General features: G+C 44.8%; 1 protein-coding gene across 1 annotated transcript in view; it reads left to right on the top strand.

The window, feature by feature from the left end:
- AFF3 (AF4/FMR2 family, member 3) overlaps positions 1-9,337 on the top strand; it is a 420,422-nt gene extending 411,085 nt beyond the window's left edge. The window contains exons 21-23 of the mRNA XM_014529775.1: positions 2,287-2,336; positions 2,602-2,825; positions 5,737-9,337. Coding sequence (XP_014385261.1) covers positions 2,287-2,336; positions 2,602-2,825; positions 5,737-5,858 — 396 coding nt within the window. The 3' untranslated portion in view covers positions 5,859-9,337. The remainder of the gene's footprint in view (positions 1-2,286; positions 2,337-2,601; positions 2,826-5,736) is intronic.
- The last annotated feature ends 14,497 nt before the right edge of the window (positions 9,338-23,834 follow it).

Here is a 23,834-nt window from a genome sequence, read left to right as displayed (position 1 = left end):
TAGTTGTCTCCCTACCAGGGACGTTTTGAGGACAGGATCCATTGCTTTGAGGAGAATTCAGGAGCCTTCTGACCCATTTGTGACATGTCCGTGGTGCGCAGGGCTGAGCATGGCCTTGAGAGCCCCCTGCCTGGAGCCCGGGCGTTCCGATGGCCCCCAGGGAAAGGAGATTGAGTTCCCACTTCCGTGTCGTAGGAAATGCATCTTGGTATTTCACGTAGATTCCTCATGTGCACCTCGAGCTGCTTCCTTTTGGAAGTAACTACTTAGAACATCTTAGCTAATTCCAGTAGCTACTTTAATTATTGATGACGGTGTTATTTAAAATGGTAAGAAATGGCTTGTTGGAACTCAGAGGCACTAGCAATATGTAGACACAAAGATAGAACTTTTATCTATCTCAGCAAATGAAGTCATTTTCACTGGGAAAATAAAACAAAAACACTTTTGTGATGTAGACTTGAAGTAATAATTAATTTGAGATTTGGGGCCTCTTTACTGTCTGTCTATAGGAACAAGAAATTACACCACCTCTACCTCCACCAACCCATGCACCACCGTTTAGACCCTTTATCCCCAGCCCCGCTTAGAGATTATCTCTGGTGACCAGGCTGAGTGGGGCCCGCGGGCTGTATGCAGCGCGCCACCCCCTTCCTGGTCGTGCCTGAGGGGTAACCAGGTGCTAAGCCAAGAAGGGAACAGTCTTGGCTAACGTTAAGCCTTTCCCTTTATTTTGGGCACCTAAGGTCAAGATAAGTCATTTTAAAAATGTTAGAATCTAAGAACTAATACTAACGAGAGTTATTACAGTCAAGAAAAATGCTTCACTGAGAAGGAGTCTGAACTCTGTAGGCCACAGTGGTTACCACAGAACTTGAAGGAATACAAGAAGTTTTTAATGTCCGTATACAGTCCTGAGTGTATGCGCATGCAGAGAGGACACACTTAAAAGCAGAGTTTCCCCTCCAGGAGTTCCCGGTAGGCACCCTTAATCAAAGGCTTTTTAAATGCTCCTTAAAGTTCCACGATCATGGACCTTCAGGTAACACTGACAAATTGTCCGTAATGACTGCTTTATCGGTACAGAGCTGTCTGAACAGAGGACTTTGTTCCCTCGTGTTTTAACAGTCACGGGGCCTGGTGGTCATGGAAGAGGCCTGAAGGCAACTGACAGTTGCCACATTCAAGGCCATTTCTACCATCTTGATAGCACCCCCACTAGAGTCTAAAACTCAGTCACCACTTCGTAAAGTACTTTTTAACCAAAAGCAATGCTTTGTGTCTAGGGAACCAGGCCAAGGCTGTTTTCTTGTCTCGGGAAGGAAAACTCACATCAGTATTGTAGAGACTTCTTAACCCTCTAACAGGCCAGGGACAGAGGGAAGCTCACACCAGCGTATAGAGACCTCTTCCCTCTAACAGGCCAGGGATGGGGGAAACTCACACCAGCATATATAGACCTCTTCCCTCTAACAGGCCAGGGACGGAGGGAAGCTCTCACCAGTGTATAGAGACCTCTTCCCTCTAACCAGCCATTGAGGGAAGTCCCAGAAGTCATCGTTGGCTCTCAGAGAGGGTCTGTCTGTACGTTTAGGAACTTCCCTCACCAAAGGCAGAACTTCTTGTAAATGCCCGATGCAGACAACTGGCTTGGGAAACATATCCTCCCCAGTCAGGATATTCAGGAAATCAGAATTTTTGAACACCCTACCTGTCAAGGAAATATATTTAAATCTGTCCTTTTAGAAATATTCAAGAGGAACTTTCTTTAAGAGAAATACTTTTAAGTCTCATAAGTTAAAATAATACAAGTTGATGTCTCATGTTTCCAGGCATTAAATGTATGCCAACGGTTCCTGCAGATATGCCCTACATTTCAATATGAGGTGTTCTCATGGGCGACGGGAGGTCTGGTCTTTTTTCTTTTTCAGAAAAATTAAGCTAGTTTCAGGTGAAAAAATTAAACTGTCTCAGGATTCAGCAGACCCTGTGGATTATGATTTAATTTGATACATTGCATTTGGTGCATGAAATCCCAGGCTACAGGATAAGCTCTTGGCTTTGGCCGATTGTGGGACCCAGCAGGCCAGGCAGCTGTCCCCACTGGGTTTCAGAGAGGGAGCCAGTAGCCTAGGATTTGCGACTTCCCAGATTCATTTCTGGGAATCTGCATTTTCTCTGCAATGTCAGCCATTACTGATCTCAGCCATCACCTGAGAGCATGTTATTGTCAGCTCTGTAAGCCTACGCAGATGGCTCACTGTCCATGTTTCTATTTTCCTGCAGAATTCATCTAAAGCTGCCCAAGCCCCATCTCCATGGGGAGCCGGTGGAAAGTAAGTTCATTTTTCCTTTTTTTCTTTTTTTTTCTTTTTTTCCATTCAGCATTTTGTTTTTTTTCTCATTCAGCATTTTATTTTTTTTAATTTCTTTATTGATTAAGTTATTACATATGTGAGTTCATTTTTCCAAAGTAAAGGTGATAAACGAGTTACTACCTGGTGTTGGGCAGTGTGCTACTTCCCTTACGGTACCCTGGGACTGGCCCGCCTCACCGGGAACCAGCCTCTCCACCTTGCTTTTCTTGCTCTTCCCTTCCAGGAGCACTGGAACCCCATCCCCCATGTCCCCCAACCCCTCCCCCACCAGCTCCGTGGGATCTCAGGGGAGCCTCTCCAATACCAGCGCCCTGTCCCCTTCGACCATCGTCAGCATCCCACAGCGCATCCACCAGATGGCAGCCAATCACGTCAGCATCACCAACAGCATTCTCCACAGCTACGACTACTGGGAGATGGCAGACAACCTGGCCAAGGAAAACCGAGGTGTGTGCCTTTGGGGTGTGTGTGCATGGCTCTACCACAGCTCAGGGAGACAACCTGACCTTGAGCGTCACCACACAAGTTGTCATCATTTACCGAAGAAGAAATCCTAGAAGCTGTCACCTACTGCGTGAAACTTCCCGACCTCTCCCCTCACTCGGGCCTTAACCCACCTTTATCTTCACTGTGGAAGATTCCACATCCTATATAATAAAAGGCTAATATGCAAATTGTCCCCTCGACCTGGAGTTTGACAGGGGGGGAGGGGGGCAGCCAGCCAACCACCCGCAGCCCCTCCCCCCAGCTGGCCCTGCCCCTGATCAGGGTCAGCCCTGATCAGGACAGGCCAGCCGGACCCCACCTGTGCACAAATTCATGCACCGGGCCTCTAGTAGAGATGATAAAGACACAAGTAATGTGCAAAGATACAGATCTGTAGATACAGATATAGATGTGCGCACACATGTTCTTTTCCCTGCTGATAGTGAGCTCCTTGAAGATAGACTCTGTTTCATCCAACTTTGTATTCCTAAGATCTGCACTGAGCCCAGAACACGGTTGAGGTCTGAAACATTGAATGAATGAATTAATGAGTGTGAATGTTACTGGCTTTTTAAGTGATAGCTGCTTACAACTGAAAAAAAAGTGTTTACATGAAGCAATAAGTTCCATTTCTTTTTAAATTTTTTTTTTACTGATTATAAACAGAGCGCATGTTTATTGTGGCTAAATTTATAAAGTACAGAAAACTGTTGTAGAGGGAAAAAAGATTTTTATATCATCAGTAATCGTACCACCAAGAAATAATTACTGTTAACATTCTACTGAAGTCTCTTCTAGTCTCCTCCAAATATGTGTGATTTTTACCAAAATAAGGTCATAGTATATCTACAGTGTTATGTCCTGTTTTGTTTTGTTGTTGTTTAATAGTATATCAGGAATTTTCTCATGTTACTAACTAGTTCAAAAACACCCTTTATGTTGGTTCTATAATATTGTCAGAACAGTGGTTATACAATCATAAAGTATGATTTCTTAGGCCATCCCCCTGTTGTTGGACATTTAGGTTATTTCCAATTTTTTCCACTATTACAAATAAGGTTATGATAAATAATTTTGCATAAGTCCTTTTCCATATTTTTTATTATTTTCATAGGAAGGAGTTACAGAAGTAGAATTTTGGGGTCAACAGGTATACATTCTTTTAAGATCTATATTGTTATACTAGAGGCCTGGTGCATGAATTCATGCATGGGTGGAGTCAGGCCACCCGCCCCGATGGGGGCTGATCAGGGTTGGGCCGGCAGGAGGGAGGGGCCCAGGGAGGATGGGAGGCAGATCAGGGCCCTGATCGGGCTGGTGGGCTGCCACAGTATGCTTCATAGTGACCGGTCGTTCCAGTCACTTGGCTTTTATATATATATAGATATCTTGGTATATATATTGTTAATTTTTCTCCCAAATGATTATACCAACTTACTACTCGGGTGAACGTGCAAATCCGAGGTCACTTCCCAGTCATTGAATGCACATTTGGTGCCATGACAGCGTAAAGCCTCTGAGGACAAGACCAGGCTGTCCACAATGTGACAAGGAAGTTACAGCATGGATAGGCAATGGGGCCTGAGCTCATGAAACTGATGAGAAAGCCAGGTAGCGCATGACGTGCAGCCCAGAGGTGCTGACCCTGAAAACCCACTGGGAAGCCGGTATGGAACAGGATTTTGAAAAGCAAATAGTAGTTGAGTAGCCGAGATGGAGTGGGAAGGGTGTCCCAAGTAGACAAAACAGAAGGACAAATGTATAAAAATGTGTGTGGCCAGTTTGGGACACCCTGAGCAGGCCAGCTCTTGCACTGGCAGCGGCCTACTCGACGGCTCCTCCGTGAGGGCCCAGGGGCACATGTCTAACGGGAAGTCAGTATTGTTTTTCTGACCAGCTCCCCTCCCGGTTCTGCTCCGGTCCCTGCGTGGCTACCTTCCCAGCCACCTGGACCCGGTGTCTCCCTCAGCCCTCCCTGGCCTCCCAGCAGGCCCTCGTTCAGCATGTATGCATATGGGCACCTCTGAAAATGTCTCCCAGGCACTTCTTTTGAAGGAGTGTTGCTCCGTGATCCAGTTACGACGATGGCATAGCAGCCCTGTGAATGTACTTGTCTCTCCCGGCCACTCAGCTGTGATCTCTTGGTACACTCCCTATCTACCCTGCTGCACCTAGCACAGGACCTTGGCACATAGTACATGTTTAATGAAAGGACCAGCCCAGAGAAAGTCCAAGGACTGGGAGCTGTTTCAGGACTGCCTCTGACTTGCTGCCTGGAGCCTGGAGCCTCCTCCATGGGACTCGTGTCAGTGCAGCACACGCCACAGCTGGGTCGAGGGGGAGGGCGACAGAGACACAGCCCACGTCCAGAGTGGGAAGTATTGCTGCTCCAGGAGAATGTCCTGAGGAAGTCAGGTTTTCTGCTGTTTGGCTAAGTCGAGGAGGGGTGGGGGGACATCCGGCCCTCGGGCCCTATAAGGCCGGCAAAATCATTTGGTCTGGCCCTGCCAAGGCATTAGGGGTGAGTTTATTAAACGCAGCAGGCTGATTTTTAAGTTGATAACTTTGTGTGGCCAGAGAATGATGGTATCAGTATCCAAATGGCCCTTGGCAGAAATGAGGTTCCCCACCCCTGGGCTAAGTAAATGTTATTCATTTGAATTAAAAATTGCCCATAGAGTGACTATGTGGATAAAAGTCTGAGTTCTGTACCTTTGTGTTTCCTTCTGTTCAGTGGGATGCTGAAGCCCATGATGGAACAGAGAAACTTGCTTATTTAGGGCCACGAGCGGAGTTTCTTCTTAAGTCACTTGGGTCCCAGGGTAGCACACGTAGCGTGTGTGGCACTCTAACCACTCTGTCTGTCCCCTAGAGTTCTTCAACGACCTGGATCTGCTCATGGGGCCGGTCACCCTGCACAGCAGCATGGAGCACCTGGTCCAGTACTCCCAGCAGGGCCTGCACTGGCTGCGGAACAGCGCCCACCTGCCGTAGGGACCGCGCCCTGCGGCCGCACTGTGCTCCCACCTCCGCGGACGGCTCAATGTTTCTGGACACTGTGCTACTGACATTCCCAGCCACAGCATTTATCAAAATCCAGTGAATATTTTCTCAGCCTCGAACAATGGTCTTTTCCCAGGGCATGTGTGCCTGTATGTGTGGGTGTACAAGCAGCAGCCTGTGTGTGTAAGATGCACAGCTCTTAAAACCTATTTTCTTTGTCTAGTTTCCATAATCCCAGGCTAGACAAAGTGATCAGAGGTTTCTGATTAGAGGAAATACACTTACACACACACACACACACACACACACACACACTTTCTACTTCAAAGCTAAACCATGACTTTTTAGAACATTCAACCAAAATCTCGCTGTGAGTTCACAGGTGCAGCACACGCAGCACACCAACAGCCTGACTGCCAGTGAAGACGACCTAGTCCTCACGTTGTTGATGACTTTCAGTGTTGATAGACGATCCCCACTTACCCTCTGGTTGTCCGTGTTCATGGGTAATTGAATAATGAAAGTCAGTCACGTTTTGCTGGATGTTTACTAGGTTGCATGTTACCAAATGCCCTGCCTTTCATTTACTACTCGCCCCCTCCATCCAACTTTATCATCAGCTAAATGCGTGGTGAGCAAATGGATCCACTGCCCTGCCCCCATCGTGGTCTGAACGTGGCGCAGATGTTCGGCGAGAACTCGGTGCTTTTGGAAGCGAGCCAGCCAGCGCTCAGGCAGCCACGGCTGCGTTTGGGAGCCCAGTCAGGAACTGGAACCTCCTGCACCTGCAACAAGCCCGCCCAGCACCGGTGTTTCTTCTTCCTGCCTCTGTGGCACGCGGCTGGGGAGCCTTGCGGCACTTCTCAGCCTTTTAAATGTGGCGATTTTTTAAGCCTTTTCTTTCCACGATAGCTTTCTTACAAACGTCTTGGCCAAATCAGGACGCTACCCCGATTGCCCCTTCACTGGGAGCCTGTGTGTGTTGCTTATCGGGCTGAGAGCCTCGTGCTCCTGATGGTGTCTGATGCTCTCACGCCTCCTGCAGAATGTGCCACGTTAATGCATTTTGAACGGGGGTACGTGTGGGGCTCTGGTTAGCTGGCTGCTTACTGCACAGGGTGCTGTTTGGGGTAGCGACCCCAGAACGTCACGCTCATGTCCTCTGTGTTTGGTATGTTTACGTCTCGCCCTTAACTCTTTTCTTTTTTTTATTAAGTTTACATTTTAATTTTTTGACACCTGTTTACAGTTTTTGTCTGAAACTTGTTTATTTTATAGTCCCCTGTCATGTCCTAGATTTAGTCTTCTTATTAAATATATTTGGATATAAAATTATTGCTTAAAAAGAAAAACTTCTGGGGGAAAAAAGGATGTACTTTGCCATATTTTAAAAACAAAAACAATGTCCCTGAGGCCTCTCACTTGACCATATTGCACCAGGCTGGTCTGAGAAAGACCTCGGTGCGGTTTACGGAGCTCCCCCACCCTTTCTCCAGGGGGCGGTGGCGCCCAGCATTTATAACAGATACTCGTGTGCTCTCACCAACGGTCAGTTGGTCCAGTTTCGATGTTGACATTGTCAGCCTGTTGGATAGTGGAAGTAAGATTGCTGTAATTCCCTAGCTCTCAGCACTCTTTCAAAACTGTACAAATGATTGATCTGTGCGCATGGTGACCCGAAATTAACTTAGAAAGAGCAAGTGAAGGGCTTATGAAATTGGCATTTGGCTTTGGCCTTCAAGCATCTGCACTGCTCACAGAGTTTGTTTTACTTTTATCCAGCCGAGGGGTTTGTCACACCCTCTCGCTAGTCCTTGTGGGTGGAGTTCATGATCCCATTCGTGTTGGGAATTTCAGTCTAACTTAAGAAATTGTGAACTGGTGTGTGGGGTGTTTTTGTTTGTTTGTTTGTTTGGAGGACTGAGGTTTAGTTCTGCTTGCTCTTGCTGAATTCCGCTGAAATGTTCAAACTCTCACATAAGGGGTGACCCTCAGGTGCATCCCCAGGTGCTCTGCTGGCCTCGTCCATCTTAAAGCTGCAGGCCTATGCGGTATCCACGTGGTGTGCTACCGTGAAGCCCCATCTACACACACAGGTGGCCTCTGGCGTTTTATCAGTGTTTTGAAGACCATGTTTCCCAACAAAACCTGTCGTGGTGGGGGTGGCCTTTCGTTTCATCGTGGAGCACGATGGGGCAGTGTGTGTTAGCTTGGAAGAGATGATTATGGTAAGGAGCCAACTTCTTCTTGTTGCGTGTGAAAGTCATTCATAACTGTTCCTTTTATTTAGTTTTGTTCAAAGTAGAAATATATTTCTTGCATTTTCTGATTATAAGAGCAATACATGCTTCAATGTAAAAATTCAGACAACATGGAAACGTAGAAAGTAGAAGTAGTAAGTCCCACCCCAATCTCCCCCCACCCCCAAGCAACCACTGTTCACAGCTTCATGTCTGTCCTTCTAGTGACTCTCCTGTTTCAACATGTACTGTCCATTATTATGTCTTTCTGTTTGGAGACATATTTCCTTAGCCGTTCAGCACAAGTCAACTGACCTATCCTTCCGTGTCCTGAACGGATGCCACCCTTTATCACAATGTAATCAAATGCATTCCTGATCAACATGTGGGATTTGTGACTGCTCTACACAGATCAGACTTATGTGCAGAGTTGTGCCTGGAAAGAGAGGTTTGGTTAAAACAGATATTTCTGGAAACTTTCCAATTACAAATGGAAACTCGGACCCACGATCTAATGAGGAATGTACTGGAAAAATAATCTGAAGAGCTGACAAATTGTGTACTAGATTGAACGCATAGAACGCAATGCAATGAGACTCCCTGCACTAAAACTTACCCCAGTGTGTGCAACACTGATGCGTGTATTATATAACAGTGATGTGTACATTTCTGAAATCCCATGCATACGATACACAGTTTGTATAAATGCATACATTTAAAAATATATATGTACAATACAGCTACCATGAGACTGTAGTACGCCTGAAGGGTATGACTAGTGCCTAACATTGAGTGTAAGTCACTGCGTGTTCGCATCACCTTGGAAGTACGGTAATTGTTATAAAATTAATCAGTGCAACCAACATTATTTATGAATCACATCTTTGAAACTGTGCAGTAGTATATACATATATATTTTTAAACAACATTTTTCACAGTTTTCCAGAGTTACTGTTGAAATCTGTATCACCAAAAAAAAAAAAAAAAGCAAGATTTTTTTAATGATGTAGACACTCTTCAGACCCAGTAATCTGTGTGTGATTTCCTGTTTGTAGATACCCAAGAGACTTTAGCAGTCACCAGCCTTAATGCATGTACAGGATATTATTGTGACTTAATTTATCTGCAGTTTTTAATCCATGTGAAATTGGAATTTATAAACTGACTTGGATTAAATATGTCTGCCTTTCTAAGGTTGCAAATGTTACATTAAATGATTTATGTTGTAAATGAGAGAAATTGAGTTGTACGTAAAAAACATCCACCAGTTTCTGTGACTATTTTTACAAGAAAACTTTAGACTCAGAATATGTTCAAGTAAGTTTTCCGGTCCCCAGATCATAATCTCTTTAGAAGTGACCTTGTTTTGTGAGTTTGTTTTTTGTTTTTGTTTTTTCAGAGAGGAAGGGAGAGAGAAACATCAGTGAGGGGAGAGAATCATTGATTGGCTGCCTCCTGCACACTCCCTACTGGGCATGGAGCCCACAACCCGGCCATGTACCCCTGACTGGAATCGAACCTGGGACCCTTCAGTCTGCAGGCCAACGCTCTATGCACTGAGCCAAACCGGCTAGGGCTCCTGAGGTTTTTTTAACAGCTCCCACAGGTTATCAATACTCAGTCTAATATTTTTCATGAGGAAAAAAAGGTATGTTTTTCTTCATTACACCTGCACGTTGCTACGTGTCTTTCCCAGCCCACACACAAGCCTGCACACAGATGGGGGAGAACACACCCACGTGTTTCAGGAAACGCTGATTAGGAATTGACTTTGATGACCGCATGGACACCTCCAGCCAGTGCCCAAGACGCTGTCCTACTCAACATCCCTTCATGACCAAGTTCATTCCCTGCCTTGTGTTCCAGGATTTTCCAGCTCAAACCAGCATGGTGAAATAATGTCCGCAATATCTGGTTGAGTAGAATAAAAGACCTTTGAATTAGCAAAGATGAAAATATTAGACCCGTGTCCTGCCATGGTCTGTCCCCCTGTGCAGGAGGCTTTTTTGTTCACCTCGTTTTTACTCTTCTCTCCCTCCTTTTTCAACCCCCTCTTCCCCAAACTAAACTAAACAAAGAGGCAGAAGCAGTAACAAACACACCCGGATGACTTCACCTCACCCAGCCCACATTCTTAGATTCCTGTACGCCTTGTCCTGAAGCAGAGCCCTCGCTCGGTCACCATGGAGACCGCCTCACTCCCACACCAGCCACGACGGGCACTGGGCTGTGCTTGCTCCAGGACCACCAACTTGCTACTCCCTCACACCCCACAGTCTTTCTAGAACTATCTCGTATGCGGTTTTGCCCGCTGCTCACCTAAAGCCTGTCCCTATGAGAATCCTATTTTTTAAAGTAACACCTTTTTATGAAACCTGAATCAACTGAAGTCTTGACTCTTTTCTCTAATGAAAGGAAAAAAGAAAAAACAACCACAGGACCTGCATTTCCAACTATTTGGAACCAGAGTTTTTTCTCGTTCTCAGTCTTTCAATATTACAACTTCCGGCCAAGCAGCACAAGGAATGTTCAGATGTGAGATTTGTGTTTTTTCTGTCCAAACTGAATTACCCTGCATTTGTCACCAGAGGGGCCCATTTGTTTCTTGGCATGAGGAAAACCATAAACCTGTTCTCCAACTAATTACACCGGACCACGGTTTTGGTTTGCATTATTTAATTGGCACTCTGAGGCAGCAGGGGTAAATGTTGGGTCGGTTGCAAGGGGTTTAAATCCACAGCTCTTACAGTAATGGGAGCCAGGGGAGTAAATCCCCATGTGTTTCTTTGAAAATCCTCTTACAGCCTGTTTCAAACACACTGATCTCAGGGATGAATTCAAGGTACTAATTACAAGTCAACACAAGAATTAGCATTTGTCTTTAAGCATCAAGAAGCAAGGATGAGCCCGGCCGGTGTAGCTCTGTGGTTGAGCATCGACCTGTGAACTAGAGGTCACAATTTGATTCCCGGTCAGGGCACATGCCCAGGTTGTGGGCTCGATTCCCAACGTGGGGTGTGTAGGAGGCGGCCGATCAATGATTCTCTCATCATTAATCTCTCTCTCTCTCTCTCTCTCTCTCTCTCACTCTCACTCTCTCTCCCCTCCCCCTCCCCGTTCACCTCTGAAATCAATATATATATATATGAAGAAGCAACAACGAGGCCCAAAAGCTGAATCAAGGACTCTCATAAGCTAACCTAGGAAAAGCTCATCAGAGAATATGTCTAGCCTATCATGATGTAAGATAAAAAAAAAATTAGTGTTTAGGGTTTTCACACAGTGCTGTTTGGTTACAAAAAATAATTACAATATTTTAGTTACCATATTGTTTTCCACCCTTGTTTAGTTTTCATTAGACAAAACTGATTTTCCCCCAAGAATGTATCATCTCTATTTCTGATTCCCAAATGAGCAAAGAGGAAGGACCTAGCCCGAGGAGCGTGCGTCGCCTGACCAACAGCGTCCTGCCGCAGCAGCCGAAGCTAGGTGGCTTTGTAGAGAATATGGAGACTGAGGTTGAGTCTCCTTCGTTTCCGTCACCCTCCGGCGGGACTGACCACAGAGCCTCAAGAATGGCCGTGTCGTCCAGATGTCCACAAGTCTGGGGATAGAACTCCCGCGAGTGATGGTCACTTTGTAGCATCGCCAGCTGTCTCTGCGGCCTGTCTGGTGAAATACCAATATTAACACTTGGAGTAAATTGCAAACTGATTAGTAATCCCCTGAGGTTCCCAAGGCTGCCAACTCAACCCCAAATGTCCTTCTCTGTGAGCTGGGTTGATTTTTGTGTGTCTTTGGGGTTTTTATTCCTTTTAAATTCTACTAGATTTAATATCTTGACTTTTTAAAAGAATAGTTATTAGTCCTGGCCGGTGTGGCTCGGTTGGTTGGGCGCCATCCTGTACAGGAAAAGGTTGCCCGTTCAATTCCCAGTCAGGGCATGTGCCCGGGTTGGGGGCTCAATCCCCAGTAGGGGCTGTGCAGGGGTGGGACATGCAGAAGGCAGCCAATCAATGTTTTGTTTTCCTAATGGTGTTTCTCTCTCTCTCTCTTCCTCTCTCTCTAAAAATCAAATTTTAAAATCCTTTAAAATAAAATAGAAGAACAGTTATTAGAGGCCGTGGGGCTTTAAGGAGACAAATATTCAACATTAGAACTTGTTGACGTTGGGGCCGAGAAGTCAGAAAAACAACTGGGCTGCCAAACACTGCCGTCCTCTGCCTGCTGCACCTGACCCTTGAAGGAAACTCCTTTCCACACCTCCCTTTCCTCTCTGTGAGGTGTAACTCAGACTTCCTCACCGAGAGAGCGAGGATCGCATTGTCACCCTCAGCAGGAGTCAAGCATCTGTCAGGACAGTGGCAGCAGGAACGCACTGCATCTGCAGGCACCAGTGTGCAGAGGTGTGTGATGGGAGCTGCGTCTCATCTCAGTCCTGACTCGGTTCTGGAGGCCCCAGGGGGTGACAGCAGGTAGTCACAGGCCCCTCATGGGACAAGAGGGTGACAGGGAGCTCCTCAGCCTTTGTTGTCACCACCTTGAGTCTATCCTGCCTGTAGGCAGAGATCTACTGAACCAGTGGGGGTCTGTCCTGGCCAGGAGCAGCAGAGCCGCCAAGAACGAGTGGTGCGATCTCATGTCCCCTTTCCCATCCAGGCCTGGCCTTCAGAAAGTGGGGCCTCCTGACGGAAGCGGAAGAAGGACCATGGGGTCCAGGCTTCCAGCGTGTGCATCTGCCGTGACAAAACAATGTGCCTATTGAACAGCGGGCCCCCTATCTCAGCCAGCAGCCTCCCCTCCTGCGCTCATTGTTTTGCTCTGGACGCTGGGAGGCTGAGTTCTTCTCGTGTGGGTCTTGAGCCTCTGATGGTGGTGGTGGGTGGTGGTGGTGATTGTTGTTGTTAGTGGTGGTGGTGTTTGGGGCCGGGGAGTGGAGGACAGCTGCTCTGGGGAGTGGTCCCTGAGAAAGAATTGTCATGAGGGATATGGGTACGTCATGGGCTTCAGGAAAGAGGAAACCTCTCTGGGGAAAATGGATGGATCTTTCTCTAGTGGATTAGGTGGTTGCCTCAACATGATCTCTTAATTATAGGTTAAACCTTAGTCTGTCCGAAGAGAGAGAAAAATCAACATAATAACTTAGTGATTTTTGCGATGCCCAATTAGAAACTAAACATTCTAGCCCCCAACATTGGGACAAAGACTGGAAATTTGACCAGTGATCTCAGTGTTTCATACCACTGAGGTCAAGGCCCTGAAAGGTAGATTGAAGTGTTTGGCTTTTATCTAATATTTATATTACTTAGACGCAGGGCTCCCCGTGTCCCTAAATCAGTGCTTTGAGGTTAACCAAAATAACCATGAAGTACTCTCAAAAGAAACCCTGCCTTCCATACTCACTGGCAATCCCTTTCCTAGCCTTTCTCAGTTCAAAAGAACAGCAGCTGAAGGTCCTGAGAGATCCGGCCCAATTTAAGCCCCAGTAGAATCTAACGCCCTTTCCACGGAAGCACAACACCTTAACCAGTGTGAATTCCCGCATTACGGTAAAAAGTTCCAGAGCAGCAATGCAAGGTGTATTAGCACAAGGAGGCCTAGATATGCTTTGGTTCAGTGGAATCCAGGTTAATGTCACTCCATGTCATCACAGCAGGAATTTAAACCCCAGTTTTTGCCCTGGCCGGTTTGGTTCAGTGGAGAGAGCATCAGCCTGCGGAATGACGGGTCCTGGGTTCGATTCCAGTCAAGAGTCAAGGGCACATGCCCGGGTTGTGGACTTGGTCCCCAGTAAGGAGCGTGCAGGAGGCAGTCAATCAATGATTCTTTCTCATCATTGATGTTTCTCTCTCCCTCTCCCTTCCTCTCTGAAATCAATAAAAATAAATAAAATAAATAAAACCCTAGTTTTCTCATGCTGTCACCTCGGATGTTTAGCCAAGGAATGGGCAGCTCTGAGTCAGTATTCCAGTATCAAACGCCCCGGGGATCACAGCAAACACCATTTCAAATTCTGCATCTCCAGCTTGGGTAAGTCGCCAGCAACCGGGGAACCTGCTCATCTCCCTCGAGACTTTTCCGATGATCAGATTTTAGCAGCCACCAAGTCACAGGCCTTCATCTTCTCCACTCTTACAAGAATTGGTCTCAGGATGGTTCCCAGCAGTGAAGGTTTTAAATGGGCCAATTCTGTACAGTAATTTATGCTCAAAAAAAAAGATACATATTGTAGCACGGTTGAAAGTGCTGATTAATAAGGCCCAATATCATTTTCATATTTGTCTAGCAATTCAACATTAAAAGAGCTTAAGTTCATTTTTGCCACATGATAGTTACTTGGGGTTTTTGGTTAGAGCACTTGGATATGGTTATGGAGAAAGTTCCAGAATCTGTGTGGATAGTCACCATTTTAACCCAAGTAGTCGCAATGGTCTGCTAAGCACCCACATTACAGACCGCTACCACTGAGGAACCCGCGTGCTCTCACCTGTGCCCTCAAGCATGTGGGGAAATCTTCACCCCAGAAATTAACAAACACCAGTGGCTTCAGTGGGGGGTCATTCCTCCAGCTTTTCTTCTCAAAATTCGAGAACACTTATTCCAAGGAAATTCCAGCGGACCCCGCCCGGTGCCGGGTTCTCTTGTGCCCGCAGAGGCTGTCTCTCCCAGGACACCTCTGAGCTGCCTGCATGGGGAGCGTGGAGGGCTTCAGTGTGGTGGTGCCCAGACCTGCATAAGAAGGGCACATGTCAAATCCCTTTTACCTGTCTCCCTCTCATATAAGAAGAAAAGTTGCTCCCTCACAGCTGTGTTTACCATATTGCAGATAAACACAACTCCACATTTAAATCATGACTAATTCAATAGTGAGTTATTTTGGAAAGATGTGAGGAAGGAGTGGAGTATCTAGGGGTCTTATATTTTGTCTGAGTTGAAGATGATGGAATCGACCATTTATTTTGCTGTTTGGAGAACCTGCCGCGTCTGTAAGTCCCGTGACACAGGCAGCGCAGTCTGTGGGCTGGGAAACACTGTAACAGAATGAGCCTGAAGGATTCATACGAATAAGCACTTTTATATTTACCAGGTGTACTGGTTGGTTAATAATGCAGATTTTGTAATCAAAGAAAACACAATAATTTCAAGAGAAACATCAAAAGTGCTTTATTCAAAGTAATATCCATCCCCCATCTTTCAGGTAATTTGTGAATACCTTCCCAATAGAACTTTTCTTGTTTTGAGGCAAACCATTCAGAGACACAATTTTCCACTTCTTCGTACGTTTTGAAGTGCTGCTCAGAAAGTGCGTGTGCCATCGATCGGAACAAGTGGGAATCTGAAGGAGCAAGGTCTGGTGAATACGGCGGGTGGGTTAATACTTCCCAGGCAAGATCTTTTAACGTGTCTTTAACTGGTTTTGAAGTGTGTGATGGTGCGTCATCATGAAGCAAAATTACTTTGCCGTGTCTTCTGGCACATTCTGGTCGTTTCACGATCAAAGTGTGGTTCAAATTGATTATTTGTTGTCGGTAGCGATCAGCATTAATGGTTTCACTTGGTTTTAGAAACTCATAGTACACCACACCTTCCTGATCCCACCAAACACAGAGCATTGTCTTCTTTCCGAAGCGATTTGGCCTTGCAGTCAATGTTGATGGTTGACCTGGATCAACCCATGATTTTGTGCATTTGTGATTCTCAAAATAAATCCACTTTTCATCGCCAGTCACAATCTGATGCAGAAAAGAATTTCTTTTGTGCTGTTGAAGCAACATTTTACTGATGACTTTTCGGTTTCCATTTGTCTTTAGTTCAGTTGATGTGGCACCCATTTTCCTTCCTTTAAAATCTTTCCCATTGCTTGTAAACAATCAGAAATTGTTTGCTGAGCAATGTTTAATCTTTCTGCAAGTTGTTTTTGAATTTGACACGCATCTTCATTCCATAATGCTTGTAATTATTGATCTTCAAACTTTTTCGGTTGACCTGGACATTCTTTGTCTTTCACTTCGAAATCATCACTTTTAAAGCGTTTAAACCAGCATTCACAAGTATCTTGAGATGGAGCGTGTTCACCATAAGCTTCCCGAAGTATACGATAACTTGCAGCAGTACTTTTCTTCAAAATAAAGTAATGAATTAAAACTTCCTGCAAATGCCCTTTTTTTGGCACGAAATTTGACATTTTTAAGTGTAAAAATATCTATGATGTTAACACCTTCAGAAAATTTGACATATGAAGTTTTGAAGCTTCTTGTCAATACAACAAAATAGTATACATATCAAATCGCATATATATCAACATATGTATAACTCTACCTACAGCTGGTAAAGGTAAATACTAGTGCTTTTTAGTGTCTTAATAAACCTTGAAATCAAAATCACTCTGTCTCAAAAACATGCTACTGTCTCTTCCTAGAACTTCCGAGCAAAACGTCCTTTCTTATGTGTTAGAGTATTTGGTTTTAAATATAATCAACTAGTTTAAATATAAACAAACTATCTTTTCCTCTATGACAGTATGTAAAGAAAGGAGCACCAGCCTAAGTGAGTATGAAATGCAGGTTCCTATGGTAGAGCCTGGAATATCCTTGCTAAGAGAGTTTTTGGCTTTGTGTTTTTATGTGTCAAACCTTGTTTACTACAAAGCAATGCACCAATGGAAGCTGTGACGCGGTATGTGGTTTGAACACTAATATTGAAAATACTGGATATGAAGACTGATTTAAGCCATTTTTTTAGTTCATTACATTTTCCCCCTTTTCTTCTTTAAAATTCACTTTCAAACAATACAAGAATACATTCTTGTTTTAAAAAGGCATGCAATACAGATAGACAAAAGTTCCCTTTGATTCTCATCCTGTTTCACCCAACGGGAGCCACAGGAATCAGTTGGGTGTATTTGTCTATATTCACTTTATCTGTGTATTTACAGAAATAGGATCATACTGTGCATGCTCTTCTGTGTCCTGAACTTATCATTTAATAGTAAGTCTTGGGCACCCTTTATTATCCTATATAATAAAAGCCTAATATGCTAAGTGTCCGGTTGTCCAGTCATCTGGTCATCCGTTCAACCAATCAAAGCATAATATGCTAATGATATGCTAAGGCCACTCAACCACTCGCTATGATGTGCACTGACCGCCAGGGGGCAGACGACTGACCAGTAGGTTAGCTTGCTGCTGGGGTCTGGCCGATCAGGACTGAGCGAGATGGGCTGAACACTCCCTGGAGCCCTCCCACAGTCCCTCCCCAGCTGGCCAACCTGCATCCCTCCCCGGCCCCGATCCTACACTGGTGGGGTCCCTCGGCCTGGCCTGCACCCTCTCACAATCTGGGAACCCGCGGGGGATTTCGGAGAGCCAGATTTGGCCCGATCCCGCAGGCATAAAAGGCTAATATGCAAATCGACCGAACAGTGAAACTACCAGTCAGTATGACACGCACTGACCACCAGGGGGCAGACACCCAACACAGGAGCTGCCCCTGGTGATCAGTGTGCTTCCACAGGGGAAGTGCCGTTCAGCCAGAAGCCGGGCTCACAGCTGGCGAGCACAGCGGCGGTGGCAGGAGCCTCTCCCACTTCTGCAACAGTGCTAAGGATGTCTGCCCGCTTAGGCCCGGTCCCCAGGGGGAGCAGGCCTAAGCCATTAGTCGGACATCCCCCGAGGGCTCCAAGACTGTGAGACAGTGCAGGCCGGGCTGAGGGACCCCGCCCCCCAGTGTACAATATTCTTGCACCAGGCCTCTAGTCTATATAATAAAAGCCTAAGCAACTGTTACAGCTGAACAACAGGAATGACCAGTTGCTATGATGTGCACTGACCACCAGGGGCAGACGTTCAATGCAGGAGCTGCCCCCTGGTGGTCAGTGTGCTCCCACCGGGGGAGCGGCCGCTGAGCAAGAAGGCGGGCTCACAGCTGGCGAGTGCAGCAGCAGTGACGGGAGCTTCTCCTGCCTCTGCAGCAGCACTAAGGAGCAGCAAGCAGAGCAGTAAGGAGCCTGCTGCTAAGGAGCAGCAAGCCCAGTGGTAAGGGGCGAGCAGGCGGGCGTTAAGCGGCGAGGGATCCCAGATTGCGAGAGGGACATCCCTTGAGGGGTCCCGGACTACGAGAGGGCAAATTTTGTGCACCAGGCCTCTAGTCAGTACATAAAGATCCACCCCATTGTTTGACCCTCTGCACAGTATTTCCATAGTGTGGGCTACTGTAGTTTATTTGACATCCCCTATTGATGGATGTTTAGGTTGACTCATTATATATTTTTAATTCAGATATATTTCACAAACCATAAATTTCACCCTTTAAAAAATATTTTTATTGATTTTTAGAAAGAGGGGAAGGGAGAGGGAGAGACAGAGAGAGAAACATCAATGTGAGGGTTAAACATTGACCAGCTATCTCCTGCATGCCCTCTATGGGGATCGAACCTAAAACTCAGGCATGTGCCCTGGCCAGGAATGGAACTGGCAACCAACTGAGCGACACCACCCAGGGCAAATTTCACCCTTTTAAAGTGTTCATTGGTTTTTAGTATAGTCACAGGATTGTGACAGTCACCACTACTTAATTATAGAACATTTTTATCACCCCAAAAAGAAGCTTCTTTCTTATTTTCAATCACTCCCCATTACCCTTTCCTCCAGCCACTGCCAACCACTAATCCACTTTCTATCTCTATGGCTATTCTGGATATTTCGTATCATCAGAATCATACAGCAGATGGTCTTTTGTGTTTGCCTTCTTTTACTTAATATAATGTCTTCAAGGTTCATCCATTTGTAACATGTGTCAGCACTTCAATCTTTTTCATGCCTTGATATTATTCCATTGTGTGGACATACCACATTTTATTTATCAGTTTATGGCTGTTGGGTTGTTTTCACTTCCTGGGTATTATGAATAATGCTGCTATGAACATTCATAGCACAAGTTTTTGTGTGAACATATGTTTCTAGTCTTAGGTATATGCCTAGGTGTAGAATTGCTGGGTCACAAGGGAACTCTATGTTTAATTTTTTGAGGCATCGCTGAACGGTTCTGCACAGGAGCAGCACCATTACACAGTCCCACCAGCAACATCTGAGCATTCCAGTTTCTCCACATCTTCACCAACACTTGTTATTGTCCATCTTTTTTTTAACAGCCATTCTACTGAGTGTGAGTAGTATGCATTGTGGTTTTGATTTGCATTTCCCTCATGACTAATAATGTTGAGCATCCTTTTAGGTACTTATTTGCCATTTTAAAATTTTCCTTGGAAAAATGTCTATTCAAATCCTTTATCCATTTTAAAATCAGATTATTTGTCTTTTGCCTCTTGAGTTGTAAGAGTCCTTTGTGTGTTCTGGATGCTAGCATCTTATCAGAGATATGATCTGTAAATATTTCCTCCCATTTGGTGGTCATTTTTTCACTTTCTTGATAGTTTCCTTTATTTTACCAAAGACTAATTTTGATGAGATCCAACTTATTTATTTTAATTTTGTCTCTTGTGCTTTTATGTCATTTATAAAAAGGTTTTGCCTAACCCACAGTCGTCAGGATTTACACCTATATTTTTTTCAAATGGTTTTAAGGTTTTAGCTCTAAAATTTAGATGTATGATCCACTTTAAGATGATTTTTGTGGCCCTGGCTGGTGTGGCTCAGTTGGGTGAGTGTCGTTCCATGCACCAAAAGATTGCTGTTCAATTCCCGGTCAGGGCACACACCCAGGTTTCAGGCTTGATCCCCAGTGTGGGGCATGGGGGTGGGGGCGGGGTGTTCCCCAGTGTGGGGCATGGAGGAGGCAGCTGATTGATGTTCCATTCTCACATCGATGTTTCTCTTTCTCTTTCCCTGTCCCTTCCTCTCTCTCTAAAAATCAATAAAAATATTTTTAAAATAATAAGATGATTTCTATGTATAATGTGAGGAAGGGCACCCACAGCACACTGACAACTCTTAGAGAAAGGGAGGTCTATTTAACATTCAGTTAAACTAGAATTAAGACCTGGGCCTCATGTGGCCATGGGGTTTGCCACCCTTGTCAGCTCCCCACAAGGGGGCCACCCCTCATTTTCTATTTTGTCCCATGTCACATCGCTATGGCGACTTTCCATGTGTTAGCTAGCCTATATCTTTTTTCATCCCAGGACCATTTATTTTCCTATGTTGTTTTGCTTTAGATTTGTCTCTCACATGTAGTTGTAATCAGCATGTAGTTGGACTGTGGATTTTACCCACTATGAGTATCTCCATGTTTTTAATAGGTGACTTTTATAGGGCCACATTCATTGTGATTACTGATATGTTTGGGTTTTCCTGCCATCTTCCATGTGTCTATTTGCCACACTTTCTCTTCTCTTTTCTGTTTCATTGATTTAATCAACTTTTATTTATTCTACTTTTTCCTCTGATGAGTTTCTTTTAGTGGTTGCCCTTAGATTTTAATACACAAACATAAATACACGTTTTTCTGTCAATGCTTAGAATTAATACTAGTATCTATGTCCCCCAACAACAACAACAAGAAAAATAAATAAACCTTAGCGAACTGGGTTACCTCACCTTAGTCTCTCATATAGATACCATTTGGAAACTTTTAGTTCCAGACTGGACTCTTTAAAAATAATCAACATTTCAACAAATGGGCCCTAGCTGGTTTGGCTCAGTGCAGAGTGTCGGCCTGCAGACCGAAGGGTCCTGGGTTTGATTCTGGTCATGGGCACATACCATGGTTTCATGTTCCTCCCTGGCTCCAGGCCCTGGTCAGGGTGTGTGCAGGAGGCAACCAATTGATGCGTTCCTCTCACATCAATATTGCTCTCTGACTTTCCCTCTTTCACTCTCTCTAAAAATTAATGGAAAAATATCCTCGGGTAAGGATTTTAAAATAATAAAAATAAATTATTTTTTAATGGTACCAGGACAACTAGATACCCATGTGCAAAAGAATGAATTTGGACCCCTATCTCACACCATATACAAAAGTTAGCTCAAAATGGATCAAAGAGCTAAATGTAAGAGCTCCAACTATAAAACTTTTAGAAGAAAATGTAGCTATAAATCTCTGTGACCTTGAATCAAGGACTGGCTTCTTAGATGTGACACCTAAAGCATAACCAAAGGAAAAAAAGATAAGTTGAACATCACTACATTAACAGCTTTTATATTTCAAAGGACATCATTTAGAAAGTAAAAGACAACCCAGAGAAAATATTTGCAAGTCATATATCTGATATGGGTCTAGCATCCGGAATATATAAGTAACTCTTACAACGCAACCACAAAAAAGGCAAATGACCCAACTTTAAAACTGGCAAATAATTTAAATAGAGATTTCTCCTGAGAATATATAAAAATTATCAATAAGCACTTGAAATGATCAACATTATTAGTCATTAGGGAAATGCATATCCAAGCCACAATGAGCTCCTACTTCCCTTTCAGTAGAATGGCTATAATAAAAAAAAGGCAGACAATAACAAACATTGATGAAGATGAGGAAAAATTGGAACCCTCATATATTGCTGTTGGAAATATAAAATGTAGACACTATGGAAAACAGTTGGGCAATTTTTCAAAAGTTAAACATAGTGCTACCATATGACCCAACAATTCCATATCTACCCAAGATAGTTGAAAGCATATTCACACAGAATTTTGCACACAAATGTTCATAGCAGCATTATTCATAACCAAAAAGGGGAAATAAGAGTTCATAAACTGATGTTGACAAAATAGGTATACCCATATGATGGAATAATAAGATGCTACAACATAGATGAACCTTGAAAACATTATGCTAAATGAAAGAAGCCTAATGTAAAAGGCCACCTGTCGCATGATCCCATTTATATGAACTGTTTAGGCAAATCCACAGAGACGGAAAGTGAACTGGTGGTTGCCAGGGGCTGGGAGGAGGGGAGGATGGGGAGCGACTGCTGATGGGCTCAGGGCTTCTTTTTGGGGTGATGAAAATATTCTGGAATTGGTGATGAAGGTCGCACAGCACGTGAATATACTAAAACCCACTGAAGTGTACATTCTAAAGGGATGAATTTTGTGGTATGTGAATTATATCTCAATTTTAAAAGTAGTCGATATTTTTTTTATTAGACTTAACCATAAGGCTTCCCAGCTTTTTTGTTGTTGCTGCTCCTTACACTCCCTGAGTTAATTCTTCCTTCAGGTCCGATCTGAGATGTAACATTTTGGAATCCTTGCAAGTCTGAAAATATCTGTCTTTGGACGCTCACCCTTGTGCCATCGTCTCACTTGGTGAGGAGCGCCGATTCCCAAGGACTGGCCTCAGAGGTTGGAAGACATCGCTCAGTTCTCCTTGTCTCCAGTGTTCTCTGTGTGGTGACAGAGTCCCCCGTTCCCTACCCCGACTCCCAGAGCACGGCTGCTCCCTGTGCCGCTGCTGTCGGGAATTTCACTAGAACATTGCTGGATAAATCTCTTGTTCTCTCCTTTTGTCCTTGATTCTGCACAGCTGTCCTCACCCGGGGACATTGCTCTCCAGTCCTGGCCCAGGACACTCTCCTTCATGGTCTCGGTCCTTCTGAAGATCTGTTAGAGGAGTGGTGGGAACGTTTGGGTTTATTTTCCAATGCTCTTGACCATGTTTTATAGTTTCTGTCTCCTTGTTCGTTTTTGCTATTCTGAGAGAATTCCTTGGCTCAGCCTTTCCACTTGTTCTTTTATCGGCTTCAATGCTTCTGCCCATTTACTGAGAATTTTATTTCAATCATCAGATTTTTCGTTTTCAAGATCTCGAAGACCTTCCTTTTTATGGGTGCAATATCACTTTATTTCTCTCTGAGGATTCTAATTATACATGTGCCAAATTCTGTTTGCTCTATTAACTCTGCTTCTTTGGATGTAAACTTTTCCATTTCTTGGGCTTGGTACCTCTCTTTTTACGGCTGTTTTCAAATGTCAACTAGGGATTATTGGCTGTGCACTCAACTTTTCATTTGAGTTTTCAGCCTTTCCCCCAATGTTCTTTCAGTTTACTGCACCTTGTCTCGGATGTAGCGAGCACCCCGTTCCTCCTGGCATGACATCTTATCACACTGCTTCTCCCCAATTAGCAGGAGGAGACTATGGGGAGGTAGGGGGTGCCAGGAAGGTTAGAGAGGAGGGGAGGGGCCCAGCGCAGGAGGAAGGCCACACTCAAATCCAACCACTGTTCCCGCCTTTGCGCCTTAACAAGTCTTTTACCGAAGGTCATTGCCTTTAAAACGGGACCTTCATCCCAGAGACAATTGACTTTGCGTGAACACTCCTGGCCTGTCCTCCCCGAGGAGGCAGCACGGGGATCTAAGAGGGAGCTCCCCAGTGGGTGAGACTATAGCTGTGACTGAGTGGAACGCCACTTCAGGGTTCGTCGTTTCATGTAAATTAAGTTGCTGGTGCGTGCGGGGAGGGGCGTGTGTATTCCTAAGGGGCGTGTAGAGTTCATTAGCTACCGCTCCGGACGTGCTCTGCAGACAAAAACTCTCCAGAAATGCCACGTATTGTCACCAGGTGCCTTTGATTTGTAACTCAGCTTGAATGGGCTGTTTTGTTTTATTCTGTTTTGTTTTGGTATGAAAATGATAGCTTCAAGCACCGAGTTCAGCAGTGGCCACTACACATGCCAAAGAACACAGACAAGGGGCAAACACAGGGTTTCCAGCGGTTCTGAGATGTTCGCTCCGAGGGGGTGGGAGGCACTAGAAACTGCAGCTGAG

This window comes from Myotis brandtii, unplaced genomic scaffold, assembly GCF_000412655.1.
Source record: "Myotis brandtii unplaced genomic scaffold, ASM41265v1 scaffold1169, whole genome shotgun sequence".
NCBI lineage: Eukaryota > Metazoa > Chordata > Mammalia > Chiroptera > Vespertilionidae > Myotis > Myotis brandtii.
The sequence above is the reverse complement of the archived record's forward strand: the minus strand, read 5'-3'. Positions and strand labels throughout refer to the sequence as shown.